We start from the raw sequence: 14,819 nt of genomic DNA, 5'->3' as shown, positions 1-14,819 counted from the left end.
AAAGTCTGACTGAACCACCATCCCAGTCTTCAGGTTCACTTATATGTGGACATGTGTGTGTTCCTTGCGCAAACCGAAAGCATTAGCTCCTTGCAGAGAAAACATCTCCCAAAAGTTGGCTCTATCAGGACATAGGATTTGCATTAGATAACATGCTCATAGATCACTCCTCACTGGATCACCCTGTGTGCGCAGGAAGAAGGTTCCAGAGTAGGAACTGCAGCCCTGCTCTGTCAGAGTGTACGAGAAAAACCCAACAGTTTCTTGTCTCTGCTGTTCCCACCCTGGTGCAAGGCATCATGACAATTTGTTAGGATCCATGCAATGGGTCTGGAAACAAATTCTCTCTGACTGGTGCCCCTTTCTGTCTGGTTCAGGGGCTATAACCTTAGTTCTGCACTCAGAGCCTCACAATGGCTTCTGTTTCATCCAGGACAATACACAGAGTCCTTCCAAGATCTTCTGTGGTCTTCCATGTCCCCCTAGCTCTTCTTTACTGCACCCCTCACTGCCTTCAACCTCCCCTCGGCGCTGGCCTCTGGGCTCTCCCCTAGACATGCTTTCAGCCAGTGCAGCAAGCCTCAGGACCTTTGTCCTTGGTGGTCTCTCCCAGGCATTTCCTTTTCCCTGGCATCTCACTGTGGTCCCCTCACCCGGCAGCTCTCTATTCTTCCTCCCAGCATTATTCTTCTCTCTTGTGCTCTTAACAAGCTGATATGCCATAAATTGTAGTCATTCATTAGTTTATTCTGTGGCTCTGAAAACTAAAGTGATCAATTTATTTTGTTACTCTGCTTTCATTCCTATTGTGTCCCCAGAACTGAGAATCCAGTGGGCATTCAGTAAATATTTGTTAACTAAATGAATACAGTATGAAGTTGTTTGGGAAAGTCAAGTGAACTAACATATGGAAAGCATTTGAAAAATGGATAGAGTGAAATCAGTGTTTAATAAATGCCAAGTATTAATAAAATAATATAATAGTGATCAAATGAAGGAAGTATTAAAAATTGCAGACTATTACTTTATCGTGTATTGGCAAGAGGATAATCAAGCTACAGATACTTTCAATGTTTTAACTTACACTCATAATGTATATGAGAGGGAGTAATCTGGACATCATTTGTGCTCCCTTTTTTTTATATAGAAGGGGTGCTAGACCCCACCCTTCCCTGGGCAGGTGAATAGTCCCTGAACCTGGCTGAGCTTTGCAATCACCTGGGGAATTTTTTTATTTTTTTTATTTCTAAAGATTTTATTTATTTATTTTTAGAGAGAGGGGAAGGGAGGGAGAAAGAGAGGGAGAGAAACATCAATGTGTGGTTATCCTTCATGCGCCCCCTACTGGGGACCTGGCCACAACCCAGGCATGTGCCCTGACTTGAAATTGAACCAGTGAGCCTTTGGTTCACAGGTTGGCACTCAATCCACTGAGCCACACCAGCCAGGACGGGAATCATTTTAAAAAATTGATCCAGTTTCCCATCCTCAGATATTCTGATATGATTGGTCTGCAGGGGAACTTCTTTATTCTTCAACACGTGATCATTAGCGAATCCCTTCACTTATACCTTTATTCAGAGTATGTCTTCTGTGGATTATGGTGCCAACTCAGAGCTCGGGGCCAGGTTCTAAAAACATGGTTTCCCCTACTCCCTTTCCTTCATTTCTTCCAGGCATAAAAGTAAAGACTCATTTGCCAATGTAGCTCTGAGCTGGAGCCCTCTTACAGAGCAGACAAGGACAAGGTCAGATCATTGGCCACCCCCCCAAGGGGACCCCATTCTCCCCCAGGCACACACAGCCATGCCTGTTTCAGGCCTGCGATATATCAATGTCAGGGGATCAAGCTCCTGCCGTGGAGCTGCTGTAGGGACATCAGAGGTCCTCCCGGTGTCCTGCTTCCCAGCCCTGACTTCTCCACCTGTTTCCTGTGTCTCAGTCCCTCCCTGCCCAGGCCCTTGTCCAATGCTCCTGTGCTGGACACCAGGGTTCACTCAGCATTAGTTTTGCTTGTTTAATCACAGTCTTGAATTCGGTCCTCAGACTACCATACTTCACCATGTGACCTGCCCACCTGAGATCCCCCACCTCCCTTCATCCCAAGCATGCATGCCACCATGGTAGCCCTGTCTAAATTCTGTGGCCAAACACCTGCCATTTCACATAAGACAGCCCTTCCCCTTTGATCCTATTATGCCACCATTCTGAGCCTGGCAGTTTCCAGAATGGTGTTGGGGCGTTGGGGATAGCACACCACCAGGGCCACCCTCATGGACATGTGACCAGTGCAATCACACAGGGCCCTGAGCTGGGTTTCCCTGTCTGTTCTTTGAGATTCTTAAGTATGTTTTAATGAGGGACCCCACGTTTTCATTTTACACTGTTCTTGCAAATTACGTAGCTGGTCCAGCACAGAACACTCAGAGTCAGAAGACATGGTGTGAATTGCACCTGGCTTACACCTGAGAAGCATGTGACCTTGGCCCAGTTATTCTCCGTCTCTTGTCATTTGTGGCGGGGGGGGGGTGCATCAACTGGCTCCATCAAAGGGGTGTTGTGAAAATGAAATAAGATAACAGATGAGGGTCAGCACGTGACACACAACTTGTTAGTTCTCAACGAACACTTCTCTTTTCCCTCACGTTCCAGATCACAAGCAGCTGGATCCAAAAGACATTTCTGTTTCGAAGGGATTTTAAACTTTATTTTCCTAGTCAGTGATAGATGCGTAAAGGACAGATTCTGGAGGGTTTCCATTGATTTTTGTTAACTCTTATTAATTACACAAAGGACAACGGGAATCCTTCTCTGTCTTGATTACATTTGAACAATATGTCATTCAGATGCCATACAAAGTAGCATCTTTCAGGGTATTTATAAATGATCTGTTTTCAGCTGTTGAAGATTAGAGAGAAACAATGTTGAAGGAAGTCCACATCATTGAAATAATAATGGTTTGCTTTACTTTAAGGAGATTTTTAGAATTCAAAGTAATAACTCTACCATTGAAAGAAGTGTGCCTTGGGTAATGTGTGTGAGTGAAGGCATCATTAAGAGTCACGGGAGTTGGTTCATGACCCGACACTCTCACATACCAGCTATAAGCTCTGCGTGACTACAAGCCACCGTTTTTATCTCAGTTTCCCTGATGGGAAATGCAGATAATACTATCCTCCCTCCTCCCTCAGTCTCATGGTGGTTTTGTGGATCAAATGGGCTATTTGTGGAAGCATTTTGAAGCTTTTAGAAAGCCCAACACGTTGCGTGTTTTGATTATTGACAGGACTTCAGAAGTGTAGGTGTGAACAAAAACGTTCCTTGAAATCATTTAAAAACCTCTCCAGGGTAGAAATGCTAAGAATTCCATTCTCAGCTTCTTTGGAAAGGGGGATTGTGTCTGACACTAGGGTAACCTAGTGCCACCAAAGTGAACCCCATCACTTCTGTGGCACTGGGAACCATGTATGTCACTGAGGTTCCTTCTCTGTACATCAGTTATAACTGGGTCATTTTCTATTGAAAACATATCTTTCTATTTTATCATGCAGTTATTCATTGAGAATCTGCTAATGTCAGCCACCATTCTTGGTGTCTGAGATAAATCACTGAATCAAGCCAAGTGCCTTGCTGTCACGGACCTTACAATTGAGCATGGAGAGCAGAACAATGAAAATGAGTGTATTGCCCAGGACATTAGCAAGTTATTAGTCCTATGGGAAGAAAAGTAGAAGACAGTAAGGGGAGCTGGGTGTGTAGGAACAAGATTGCAATTTTAAAGTGAGTGACCAGAACAGAGCTCTTAAAAGAGGTCTCATCTGAGCAGAGATTTGGGAAAGGTAAGGCAGGACAAACCTTACAGATAGCCTATACAGATATCGGCAGGACAAGCATTTCAGGTTGGGGGAACAGTCAGTGCAGAGGCCTAAAGCAAAGGTGGACATAGAGGATTCAAAGACCAAGGTGGCTGCAAGAAGACTGAGTGTGGATCTCCCTGCATCACTCATACTCTCTACAAAAGAGAATAGAAAGTTTTGAAATGGGGGGCAATGGGATTACCAGGCCATTACCTAACATACACTGATGCCTCACTTGTCTTGCCTGTGCTTTTTTCACAGTCACATGACTCAGGCAGTCCCATTTGACGACCCTCGGTTCGACAGCTGCCAAATCATCCCTCCAGCCCCACGAAAGGTGGAGATGAGGAGGGACCCTGTCCTGGGATTCGGTTTCGTGGCAGGGAGTGAAAAGCCAGTGGTTGTTCGCTCAGTGACGCCAGGTAAGCATCCCACCCCACACCTCAGTCCAATGGGAACATCGTTCACTCATCTGCCGGAAGGACTACTGTTCATTTTCCTGAGTTTCATGTTTCATTAAAGGCTGTGAAGGCTAGCTGAATTTTCCCAACACCTGCATGGAGACCAACCATCAGAGGGACAGAAATGGTCCTGGAAACACAGTTTAGACTGATAAATCCATTACATTGCTTTATTTAGGAAAACACTGCTCCATCATTTGTAACCATGGAAATGACTGACTTCTTAATGCATTAATAGAAATAAGAGGCAGGTACTTTACTGTATTTCAGTAAGCTCCTGATGAACTTCTCAGTGAAAAAAAGGTAGGAAGTGGTATTTATTTAAGTGACTGCAGGATTTAGTCATTGGTGGTGGTTTATTTTATAGAGATGCACTACTCTCCCTTCCCACTAGAGGCAGAAGACAGTTGCTTACCCCATTGCTGTTAAGCTAGACCAGGTGACTGACTTTGGCCAATAGCATACTAGCAAAGATGACATAGGCAAAGCCTGGAAATATGCTTGAGCTTCTTTCTTTGGTTTCTGCCCTGACCACAAGAATTTTTCTCAAGTGAATGCTACCCCTTCCATCTAAGCCCAAACATGAACACTTAGGCAGCCTGCCACCTAGAATGAAGTACATCCTAATCTGCAGTGCGAAACGGATGTGCCTAGCCAAATGTGGCGTGGATTAGCCTATCTATGGTCATCCGACAGAACCCTAAGCATGAGAAGAAATGAGTATTGGACATCCAACTAAGTTTTAGAGTGGTTTGTCGTACAGTAAACACTGACTGATACTGTGCGTGGCACATTTCTTAAATTCTACCGTCTGATACGATAATTAATGTGCTCCCCTCAGTCATTCTCCTTGGAGTCTACAGCTGTTCCACCAGCAACTCAGTTGAATATAATGATGCAATTGCCTGCAGTGGGCTACCTTTCCCCTTTTAGAGACAGTGCTCTTTTTAGTGTTTATTTGTTATACATATTTATGTATTCATTTTAATGGACTTCCACTGGATGGAATCCGTCTTCTATGCTGCTTCTGGGATTTTGCAAGTTAGTAGCAGAGTTCCCCGGTAGAGAGCACAGACTCATGTGTCAGGCTGCCTGGGTTTGATGGATGGGAATCCTGCTCTGCCCCTTATTAGAGACTTTGGCTCCCATGTGAACTCCCCAGCATTTCAGTTTGCTGCAAGTTCTCTAGATCATCTGCATAATGAGGATCATAATAGCATCTACCTTACAGGGCTGGGGAGAGAATAAAATACATTAGGAGAATATTGGTTTCTCCACTTTTTCCATAGTGATTATTACTAGTAAACTGTAGAACATTGGGTCAGCTGAGTCTGTCAGTTCAGGGAAATGAAATCCAACTAGTGAGCTACCTCAGATTTTTATGTTAACTTTAGTTTTTCATATTTTATAATTTGACATGATACAACCCAGGACAAGCACCACAGAATAGTCAACCACTTTCAGCTCATGCAGAGAATGTGTTATTTTTTTCACTCCTACCACGGCCTCATCACTTCTTACTCTGTCTCCCAAGCTTTTCATTTTATTAGCCATGGATCATACTTCAATTCTCTGTGTGGGGTTGTTGCGCTTAACACAATTGAGAATTTTATTCTCAAAATAAAAAAGACCTGTTACTTTTTATGATAAAATAACACGCAGGGTTTCTAAAAATACAATGTACTAGGTAGTATAGAAGAGAAAATGAAAAAAAATCACCCAAGCTCTTACTGCTGAGAGTCGGACATTAGTAATGTATACGCAGAGAACATATATCTGGTACACAGTTCTGTGCACACATACACATATGTTTTCTATCATATACATACGTGTAAGATTATATGTGTGTGTATAGCTACATTTTTTCCTAACTGGGATTCCATTTGGCATGCTGTTTCAGAATGGAGGGATATTTTCACATCTCTGGTGATAAGGTTCTCTCCAGTGTGCATCCTTCTGAGAGCTGACTGGAGATTTGAAGGCTCCTTTTTCAGTTTCTTGTATTGCCTGGCTGCTCCTTCAGCCCTTCCTTGTCCTCGGCTCTCTTTAGCTTCAGACACTAACACCTGCTGTTAGATAATTTTGAGAAGAGTAGAAAAGGGTGAAAACGGAGGTCAAAGAGTCTTGTTTCCAGTCATTTTTATGAGTGTAAGTGCTGGTCAAATCTACTGTGTCTATCATGAAAATGACTCTCCTGAAGTCCTGAGTGATTTCAGCAACGTGACTGGATTTTTATACCAGGCAGCCCAGCCTTCAGACTAGAGGGTCAGCAATGATCCTTTGATGGGGGTCACTCCTTAACATTTTTGAGGAAAGTATATGTTGCTGGCTCCTGGCTTTTTTATTCAAGTTACTTAATTAAAAATAATATTTAGTTTGATTCGAAAGCAGAGGTCCAATGTAAGAGTATGTCCTATTCATTTGCAAGTGCTTTGCACATCAGACTAGGCAGTCTGTCATTCAAACAACTAGTCTAAACTATATTCTGTATTTGACCAGCATTTGATTTCCAACCATTTGTTTGACTGAATTGGAGCGACTGGTAGCACATTTTCCAACAGTTATAAGACATCTCCCAAGTGATTTTCAGAATTACTTGTGTATACAAACACTGACTCTCAGTTCCCACATCTCAAAATGAATATTTTGCATCACTCATGTAGGGACATGTTAAAGTTCCCCACTGCTTCCTCCTGAGAAAGAAGATCAAGTTTATGCTCCAATTTGAGTGACACGTAAGTCAAGCGTCTGGGTGGGTGGAGAACAGCTACACTGCTTTGAGTTCCATGTTCTTCTGGGTGTGAAGTTCACTTCAATTGCTCAGTAACAGTGACAGCATTAGAAGCATAATGCTTCTGGCTGCTCCTATGACCCAGGGACAGACCTCTGGGAAGAAAGTTAGCATTTTAGCACCATATCATTACGTGGACTATAATTGCATTATACATGTGAGAATATTCCAGCTCAGTGGAGTATTTGTTTACAGGTTCTATTTTATACAAATATGTGGTTGATGCAGCTATGGCTTTAACTTTATGTGTCAAGAGACCTGGAAGTGACCAACTTTCAAGTTCAAGTTATAGGAGCGAGTTCAAAAGAGATGTTAGCCACTCTGAACTTGTATAAGAGCCCACAGACTTAAGCTGAGATCCAGGCCTGTCCTTCCAGCCAGCTCTTTAACTGCATTAGCCTTAGTTATCTCATGATACTGAAGGGGTTACAGTGTTCAGTGAGGTTACTAGGCCCAGCATTTCGGCCATTGCCTGGCGCATAAGAAGTGTTCAACGAATGCTCATTCCCTACCGTCTCCTTTCAAAAGCTGCCCCTGGACTCCGGAGCTTGGAGACCCTCGCAGCTGAGCCTGGGTGCTCTGCTGTTGACCATGAGCAATGCCACCAAACATCAACATCAGACAGGGCTGCTCTGTGACTATGATGGATTGGGACTAACATAAGAGTCCTCCGTAATCCCACGTGAGCACAGCCACAAACACTATGCCCGCATAGTCTGTACCACAAAAATGACCAAACAGCCTCATCACCCAGCTGATATGAGTGGCTGCTCCTCCTTTAACCAGTCCCAGGTTCAGGCCTGCTTCCTTCCTCCCAACTTTCAGACAAGAATTCTTAAGATGCTCAGATAGAATTATCCCCCAACATCCTTAGGGCAGAGTCCTTCCTACCACCCTCTCACTGGGCTGCCTTCCAATTGCCTGCAGCGCGTGGGCCCCCTAGTTGTAATGGGTAAATAAATGCAATGCTATTCCACTCCAGGTGTGCCCAGCGGGGTGCAGGTTTGGCTGCAGGGCATCAATACAACTGATTGGCTACCTGTTGCGGGATACTGTCTTCTAGGGGCCCTGAAACTCAATGTTCAGTCGGTGGACCAATAGCAGTAGCAGTACCCAGGAGCTCGTGAGAAATGCATTATGTTGCCCCCACATGCCTCCCAGCATGCTGAATCAGTCTGCAGGCTAACAAGGTCCCCTGGTGACTCTATGCCCATTACAGTGTTAGAAGCACCGCTAGGCCATGGAGTCTCAACCTTGCCTGGAACGTTTTAGAGAAATGTTGATACCTGAGTCCCACCTCCAAAGACTCTGATTTAATTGGCCAGAGTGCAGCCTGGGCCTCGGGCTTATCCAGAGAGCCCCAGTTCTTTCTACTGTGCTGCCACAGTTGAGAAGGACAGATGCAGAGGACACCCAGGTGGGGTTGGGTTTCCTTTTTTCCCCGATAGCATCATTTGCTCAGAGTTAATCTTGATTGGAAGAGGAGGCTACTGATGCTTTGATTAGCAATGATCTTCTCACCGCACTTCACTCTCATTTGTTTGCAGGTGGCCCCTCGGAAGGCAAGCTGATCCCAGGAGATCAGATAGTAATGATCAATGATGAGCCGGTGAGCGCTGCACCAAGGGAGCGGGTCATCGATCTGGTCAGGTGGGTACTTTGATCACTGTGCCCAGCCCAGCTGAAGAGCCTGATGTACAGCTCTGAGGCCTCATGCAGTAAAGGGAGGGCTGCTGGGGGCCAGGTTAGGGGAGAAACACAGACTCACACATTTGCCTTGACAGTGCTGACCTCTAACTTGAGACACATGCGCCACAGACACAAGGCACCAGATTGCGCACTTTGTATTATTAACATTCAGAGTGTATATACTTCATCTAAAATGGATTTTGAGTCCTATTTCTGTCACTGTATCCAAAGGGTGTGTTTTATTCCTTCCAAATTACTAACATGCTGGTGTTTCATAATCAAGGAGCTCAAAGTGTGATACCTGAATTCAGGGTAAATGAAGACTAATTTTATATACATAATCCCATGGGAACCAAAACATATAGTTCACCAACTTTTCATACTCCACCAAGTAATGCATTACTGAATTTGGAGGTTATCAACCTAGGTGAGAGGATAGTTAGATCAAAGCTAGGATAGTTTAAAAATGTGCTTGGTTGATTGGTTTCATTTTATCGTAGATGTAAATAATTTGTTATGTGATGTTCTCAGTCGGCACCAGAAAATATATTTAATGTGATGTTAAAATGTTGGTCAAGAATTTTCTTAAAAGCCTACTGGAGTTACATTTATTCAGTGCATTTAGGGCAAAAGGGGTCTTTTGACGTTTTCCAAACAAATCTGCACCTGTTACATTAGGGACGCACTCATCAGAACACTTTCAACTGAGAAAGGGATCTCCTACCATTTCTGCTCTTGTACAACCACAGGTCCATCTGTGCGCTGGGACAAGCACAAAGGGGGGGCAATATTTCTGGGGTTTTCCAGAGCTGGTTTCTTTCCTAAGCCTCTTTCAGCTTCTGCTTCACAGAGAAGCATTGTGTGGTCCTGTATCTGTGCAAGAAGATAAATAGAAATAGAGGAAGCTGTCTTGTAGGGCCACCAACCATCCCAGGTTCAGCAAGGAAAGGGCCACGTCCTGGAAAACTCTCAGTCCCACAAAGTAAGTCACCCTGCTGTAGCCCAGGCCTAACAAGGAAACATTTACAGCTGGCTGCGAGGTCATGCCTATCTTCATGGGGCATCCAAGTTTCCAAGTGTGTTCCTGCCTAGGAGTGGTCCCTGATGCTTATGTCAGAGCCATCCTGCATCAGGAGTGAGACCTAGGAGTGCCTCCAACCTTCCTGTGGATCAGGGATATAGGAATCTGGAGTGATTTCATATTTTCGAGCCCTGGCAGGAAGCCGCACCATTAGTATTTGGAACCACTTTTCTTTTGAGCTATGGGTGCTCATCAGCGGGAACATAGCTCATCCAGCAGGCCCTCAGCCTGGTGGGGATGGCATCGTGGAGTGCCATGTGTGGGCCTGATGACAGGTCACATGGCCATTTTGTTTCCCCTTGGTCACACGCCTCTTTGGTGATCTGTCCTATTGATGTCTGTGCCTGGGGGATGACAGAAGAAATAAAATATCTGTGTTTGTGTGTGCTGTGACTGAATTGCATTCTGCAGGTCAGAGATGGAGTAAAAGCTATCTAAACTGTGATCATTTCCTAGCAATCCTGCCAGGGGCCTTTAGAAAGATTTTTTTCCCAGAATCAGTTTTTCCTTCTGCTTTGGTGCATTAGGGAAGAAAATGACATCTCTGGCAACAGAAATCTGCATAGGACTTTCTGTGTAATGGAGCTCAATGAGTATTTGTTGAGGAAATGAACCAATTAGAAGAGGGGCAGTGAGCAACAGCTTGCACGTGGTCCATCCAGCCGGCCACCTGCTTTTGCACAGCCCATGAGCTAAGAATGGTTTTCACCATTTTGAATGGTTGGAAGAAATAAAAGAAGAATATTTTGCGACACATGAAAATCCTATGAAATTCAAATTTTCGAGTTCATAAATAAAGTTTTGTGTGAAAAGAGCCACACCCGGCGGTTTACATTTTGTCTAAGAATGCTTCCTCTGTGATGGCTGATTTGAGTAGCCGTGGCAGAGACCTGTGGCCCACAAAGGCTGAAATAGTTACTATCTGGCCCTTTTACAGCAAATGTTCGCCAAGCCCTGCTTTAGGAGATATTAAGGTAATCAATTTCATTTTCTTTCATTAAGCCTACTTTAGTCTAAAACCCCAAATAATATGCACAGACGATCTCTCTCACACTAGGCTTATATAGGGCAAGATTTCCACATGGTCGATAGAGAGACTGTGGTGTTTAAAATGGATTGAACAGGAAAAAGTGCACAAAATACATACAACTCTCTTTTCCTTCTCACAGCCTGGCCCCCATGGGCTGGAGGTCTCAAGGGCACTGACAAAGACAGAGGGCTAAGCACTCCTTAAGTCACTCCTTGCACTTGGAGTCTGGCCCCTGTCCACCACCCCACTGTCTTGGTGAACTGTGGCTATTCCTCTGACTAGCACTGGCTGTCGACTCCTGTGTGTGTTGCCAGTCCTCCTTGTTGGCTGTCCTGTAAGCTCATCTGTGAGTTCTTAGTGGCAGGAGAGGAGGGCCCCCAAGGAACCACCCCACCACACAGTAATGTCCTTGGGAGGTCTGGCTCAGGCTTAGCCCTCTTGCTACTGGTGTTCCTGACCACACCTCTTGAATAGGGCACCACAAGACCAGCTGCTCTTCAAGATGTCCATGTGACCTCATTACAGAGGGGAGATCACAGCACTTCTGACAGTGCCACAGTCTCTCTCCCGTCCTTTTTGGCCTTCTATGGACTGCGGGAGGAGAGGGGACGAGGAGGAGGTGGTGGCAGGCAGCAGCTGATCACAGTGTGCCTCCTTCTAGAAAGTTCTCAGGGATCCCAGTTGTTTGCAGCTCACTTTGGAATGTCGTCTCAGCATCCCTTTGCTAGTGTCTCTCCAATAGGTGACAAGGACACAATTTGAATCTGGGATGTAGCTTGCCTCAGAATCAGGTGATCTGGATTCTAAGTTCTATGAGAAGAGAGACCTTGTGCATGTTGTCCCCTGCTGTGTCCCCTGGACCTATCCCAATGCCCAGCTCATAGGAGGTGCTCAATGACAATGTGTTGAGTGAGCGAGTGGGCTCAGAAGAGCTGTCTTATACAACTATAGATCGAGATGGTTTTCCCCAGCCCTCCTTCAGCTCTCAGTTCTGCAAGTTTAAATGTCGCCTAATGAATCCATGCCTCAGAATACATGCCTTAGGCACCTACTGTGCACAAGACACACAGCTAGGCACCCAATACACAGAGATGGGGAGACAAAGCCCAGCTTTCAGGGACTTCCACTCTATGCTGCTATGAATAGCGATGTCTATTAATGGGGGACCTTCTTAAGACTGACAAATCCTCATACTGGATACTTGGGGGAACTGTCAGATTTAAAGGAGTTTTAGTAGTGACAGAAACACATAGACCCTTGGTGCTGTTGGGGTGGTGAACATGTAATTCTAAAATATACTCCCTTTCAATGTCAGGGCAGCCAATGTATCTTTATAAAAACAACACAGCACTTTATTTGAAGCAAATAAATCTAAAGATAGGGCCCTGGCTGCTGTAGCTCAGTGGATTGAGCATGGGTCTGTGAAGCAAAGGGTCGCTGGTTCGATTCCCAGTCACAGCACATGCCTGGGTTGCAGGCCAGGTCCCCAGGATGGGGCACATGAGAGGCAACCATACATTGATGTTTCTCTCCCACTCTTTCTCCTTCCCTTCCCCCCTCTAAAAAATAAATAAAATATTTTTAAAAATTAAAAAAAATAAAGATAGGGTACTCCTTGCAGAGATGAAGTGGAGCTGGTTGCAGAGTTCTTATTGCCGACGCCTTCAAGCTCATTTAACCAGGATTTTTGAAATAATATTTCTCACTAATGGCACAGTTCATGCAGTAGAAAAACTCCATGTGCCTTCCCATTAGTCAGCCATATGGGTGCTAACCTGGCAACTTTGCTGTTAGCGAATAATCTCTTTTTTATTGGGCTTCTCAGCCGATATGTTTTTAATGTCTATATCTTACACAAGATAAATTCCCTTTCTCTATCCCATTTTCTCAGCCACTAAGGAAATTTGGAAAAAAATACTCATCATTTGACTAACACTAAAATTCTCTCTGTAAAAGCTGGCATTTCCATTTACTTGCGTTACTGGGTTAGTCTTGTTTTATTCTTTTTTTCTCCCCTTGCCTTTGCTCGCGGATCATTTTTTGTGTTTCCAGATACATTTGTGTTTCTCTGTGGATTATTTTTCTTATGTGGGTGCTGTCTTAGAGAAATTTTTTTCTTGAGAAAATGAAAGAGTTTCTTGAAGACCAATTTACTGCTATAGTAACCACATTTGGGTTTCTGCATGTATCCTCCGAAAGTTCTATAATTGCAGCACTGAAATTAGACAAGTTCTGTTCATCTCATAGTTTTGTAAGTTAACTGTCACTCATACTTTAGAATGTTTGAGGATTAAAATCTTTGAAGAGTTTAGGCCTTTGCAAATTACCATAGACTTCTTCTTTAGAAGTATCCAAGGGTAATTTCTCTTGCTTTTCATTAGACAAATTAACTGAAGGCAGTCTCCACAATTTTATTTTTTAAAACTATGGGGTTATAATTGCTAATAGCCTTTTTTTCCTTTTTTTTAGTTTAATTTTTATTGTATTTTTTCATTACCATGTATCCCCCTTATACCGACCTCCCCCTGCATTCACCACACTGTTGTCCATGCCCATGAGTCCCTGTTCCTTGTTTCTCAGTCCCTCCACCCCTTAACTTCCTCCCACAGACTGTCATCCAGCTCACTGTCTAGCTCATAGCCATTTTGAATCATGCCCCATTCCCCAAGGCTAGCCAAGCCAATTAAATGTATTTGACTTCAGCAATTATTGAGCAGTCACTAGGTAAGAAATGTTATGTAAGGTGCTGGGGGACATATAAATACCTGAAACATGGTCCCTGCACTCAAGGAGGAGACTTCTAATTAATTGCACTGTATTTATGACTGTGCAAGGTTCGGGGGGATATTGTTTAGTAGCAATATTTGGTGGAGATGGAGCGGATGGGAAGGGATGCAGTGGTGGTGGTGAAGGGTAGCGACTGAACCTGAGTGGAAGGGCGGGTTTATGCAGGGAGAGAGGCTCATGAAATCAATCCCCCCATGTCCCTGGAAACCCCAGACCCTCCTCATAGACACTCACTTTCCAACCCGCAGATATAGAGATATCCACTGCCCAGATGGCTTCCCCAGCCACAACCTCAAAATTTCCTCCTGCTTTTCCTCAGTGGCCCCTTGCAGGTGGCAACGGAAATCACCTGGCTCATGTTAGACTGGAGGCATTTGTCTTTAGAGGCGAGAGAGCCATTTGAGAATCTGAAAAATACCATGGACTTATTCCTCCACCCAGAGAGATCCACACAAATGCACAGTGTTGCATGTAATATCAGAATGCTTTATAAATCCCCTCACTTCCCCATGCCAATCTCAGTTTTAGAGCCATGGCAGCCAGCTCTGAAAACGCTGGCACCCTTCCTCTTCCTTTGTCTTCATCAGAAGGGAGTGTTGAAGAGCCAACCGAGTGAGTGACTCTGCCCATCATGGCAGTGGAAGCTGAGCCCCATAGTAACAAGGCACAAGGCTTGAACCGGAAACTAGTACCCCTTCCTCTGCACTAGGGCAGCGAACTGCCACCCCAGGTGTCTTCTCTCATTTACCGAAATCAATTATTCTTCCTTATCTAATTAGTGAGCAGTGCTATAGCTATGACTGCATCTACGGAAGGCTGCCTGCATTCACCAGCTCTTCTATACCTACTCACTAGGATTGGAGAGCATTTCTCGGGAGCAGTAGGGCTCTTCTCATAAGAAAGTAACCATAACAACAATAAGTGATGAATGACTGATCATTCCTTTAATTCACAAAGGATGAAACCACTAATGTTTAATAATATTCCTTTTACCTAAGTAACTACTACATATAATCACATGCCAAGCAATATACAAACTCTACTTTAAACCCAGAAAGATTATTCAAAGAATTTTAACAAGAATTCTACAAAGGAAATGAGCCAACTCCCTGGCACAATCAAG

The 14,819-nt window shown here is 44.2% G+C and overlaps 1 protein-coding gene across 1 annotated transcript in view; it reads left to right on the top strand.

The window, feature by feature from the left end:
• The window catches only part of FRMPD4 (FERM and PDZ domain containing 4), a 697,120-nt gene that overhangs the window by 615,344 nt on the left and 66,957 nt on the right, over nucleotides 1-14,819 (top strand). The window contains exons 6-7 of the mRNA XM_037157582.2: nucleotides 4,119-4,279; nucleotides 8,657-8,759. Of these exons, the coding sequence (XP_037013477.2) occupies nucleotides 4,119-4,279; nucleotides 8,657-8,759 (264 nt within the window). The remainder of the gene's footprint in view (nucleotides 1-4,118; nucleotides 4,280-8,656; nucleotides 8,760-14,819) is intronic.

The sequence above is a fragment of the Artibeus jamaicensis genome, unplaced genomic scaffold, assembly GCF_021234435.1.
Source record: "Artibeus jamaicensis isolate MK-2021 breed Jamaican fruit bat unplaced genomic scaffold, CSHL_Jam_final scaffold_1283, whole genome shotgun sequence".
In the NCBI taxonomy this organism is placed as follows: Eukaryota; Metazoa; Chordata; class Mammalia; order Chiroptera; family Phyllostomidae; genus Artibeus; species Artibeus jamaicensis.
The sequence above is the reverse complement of the archived record's forward strand: the minus strand, read 5'-3'. Positions and strand labels throughout refer to the sequence as shown.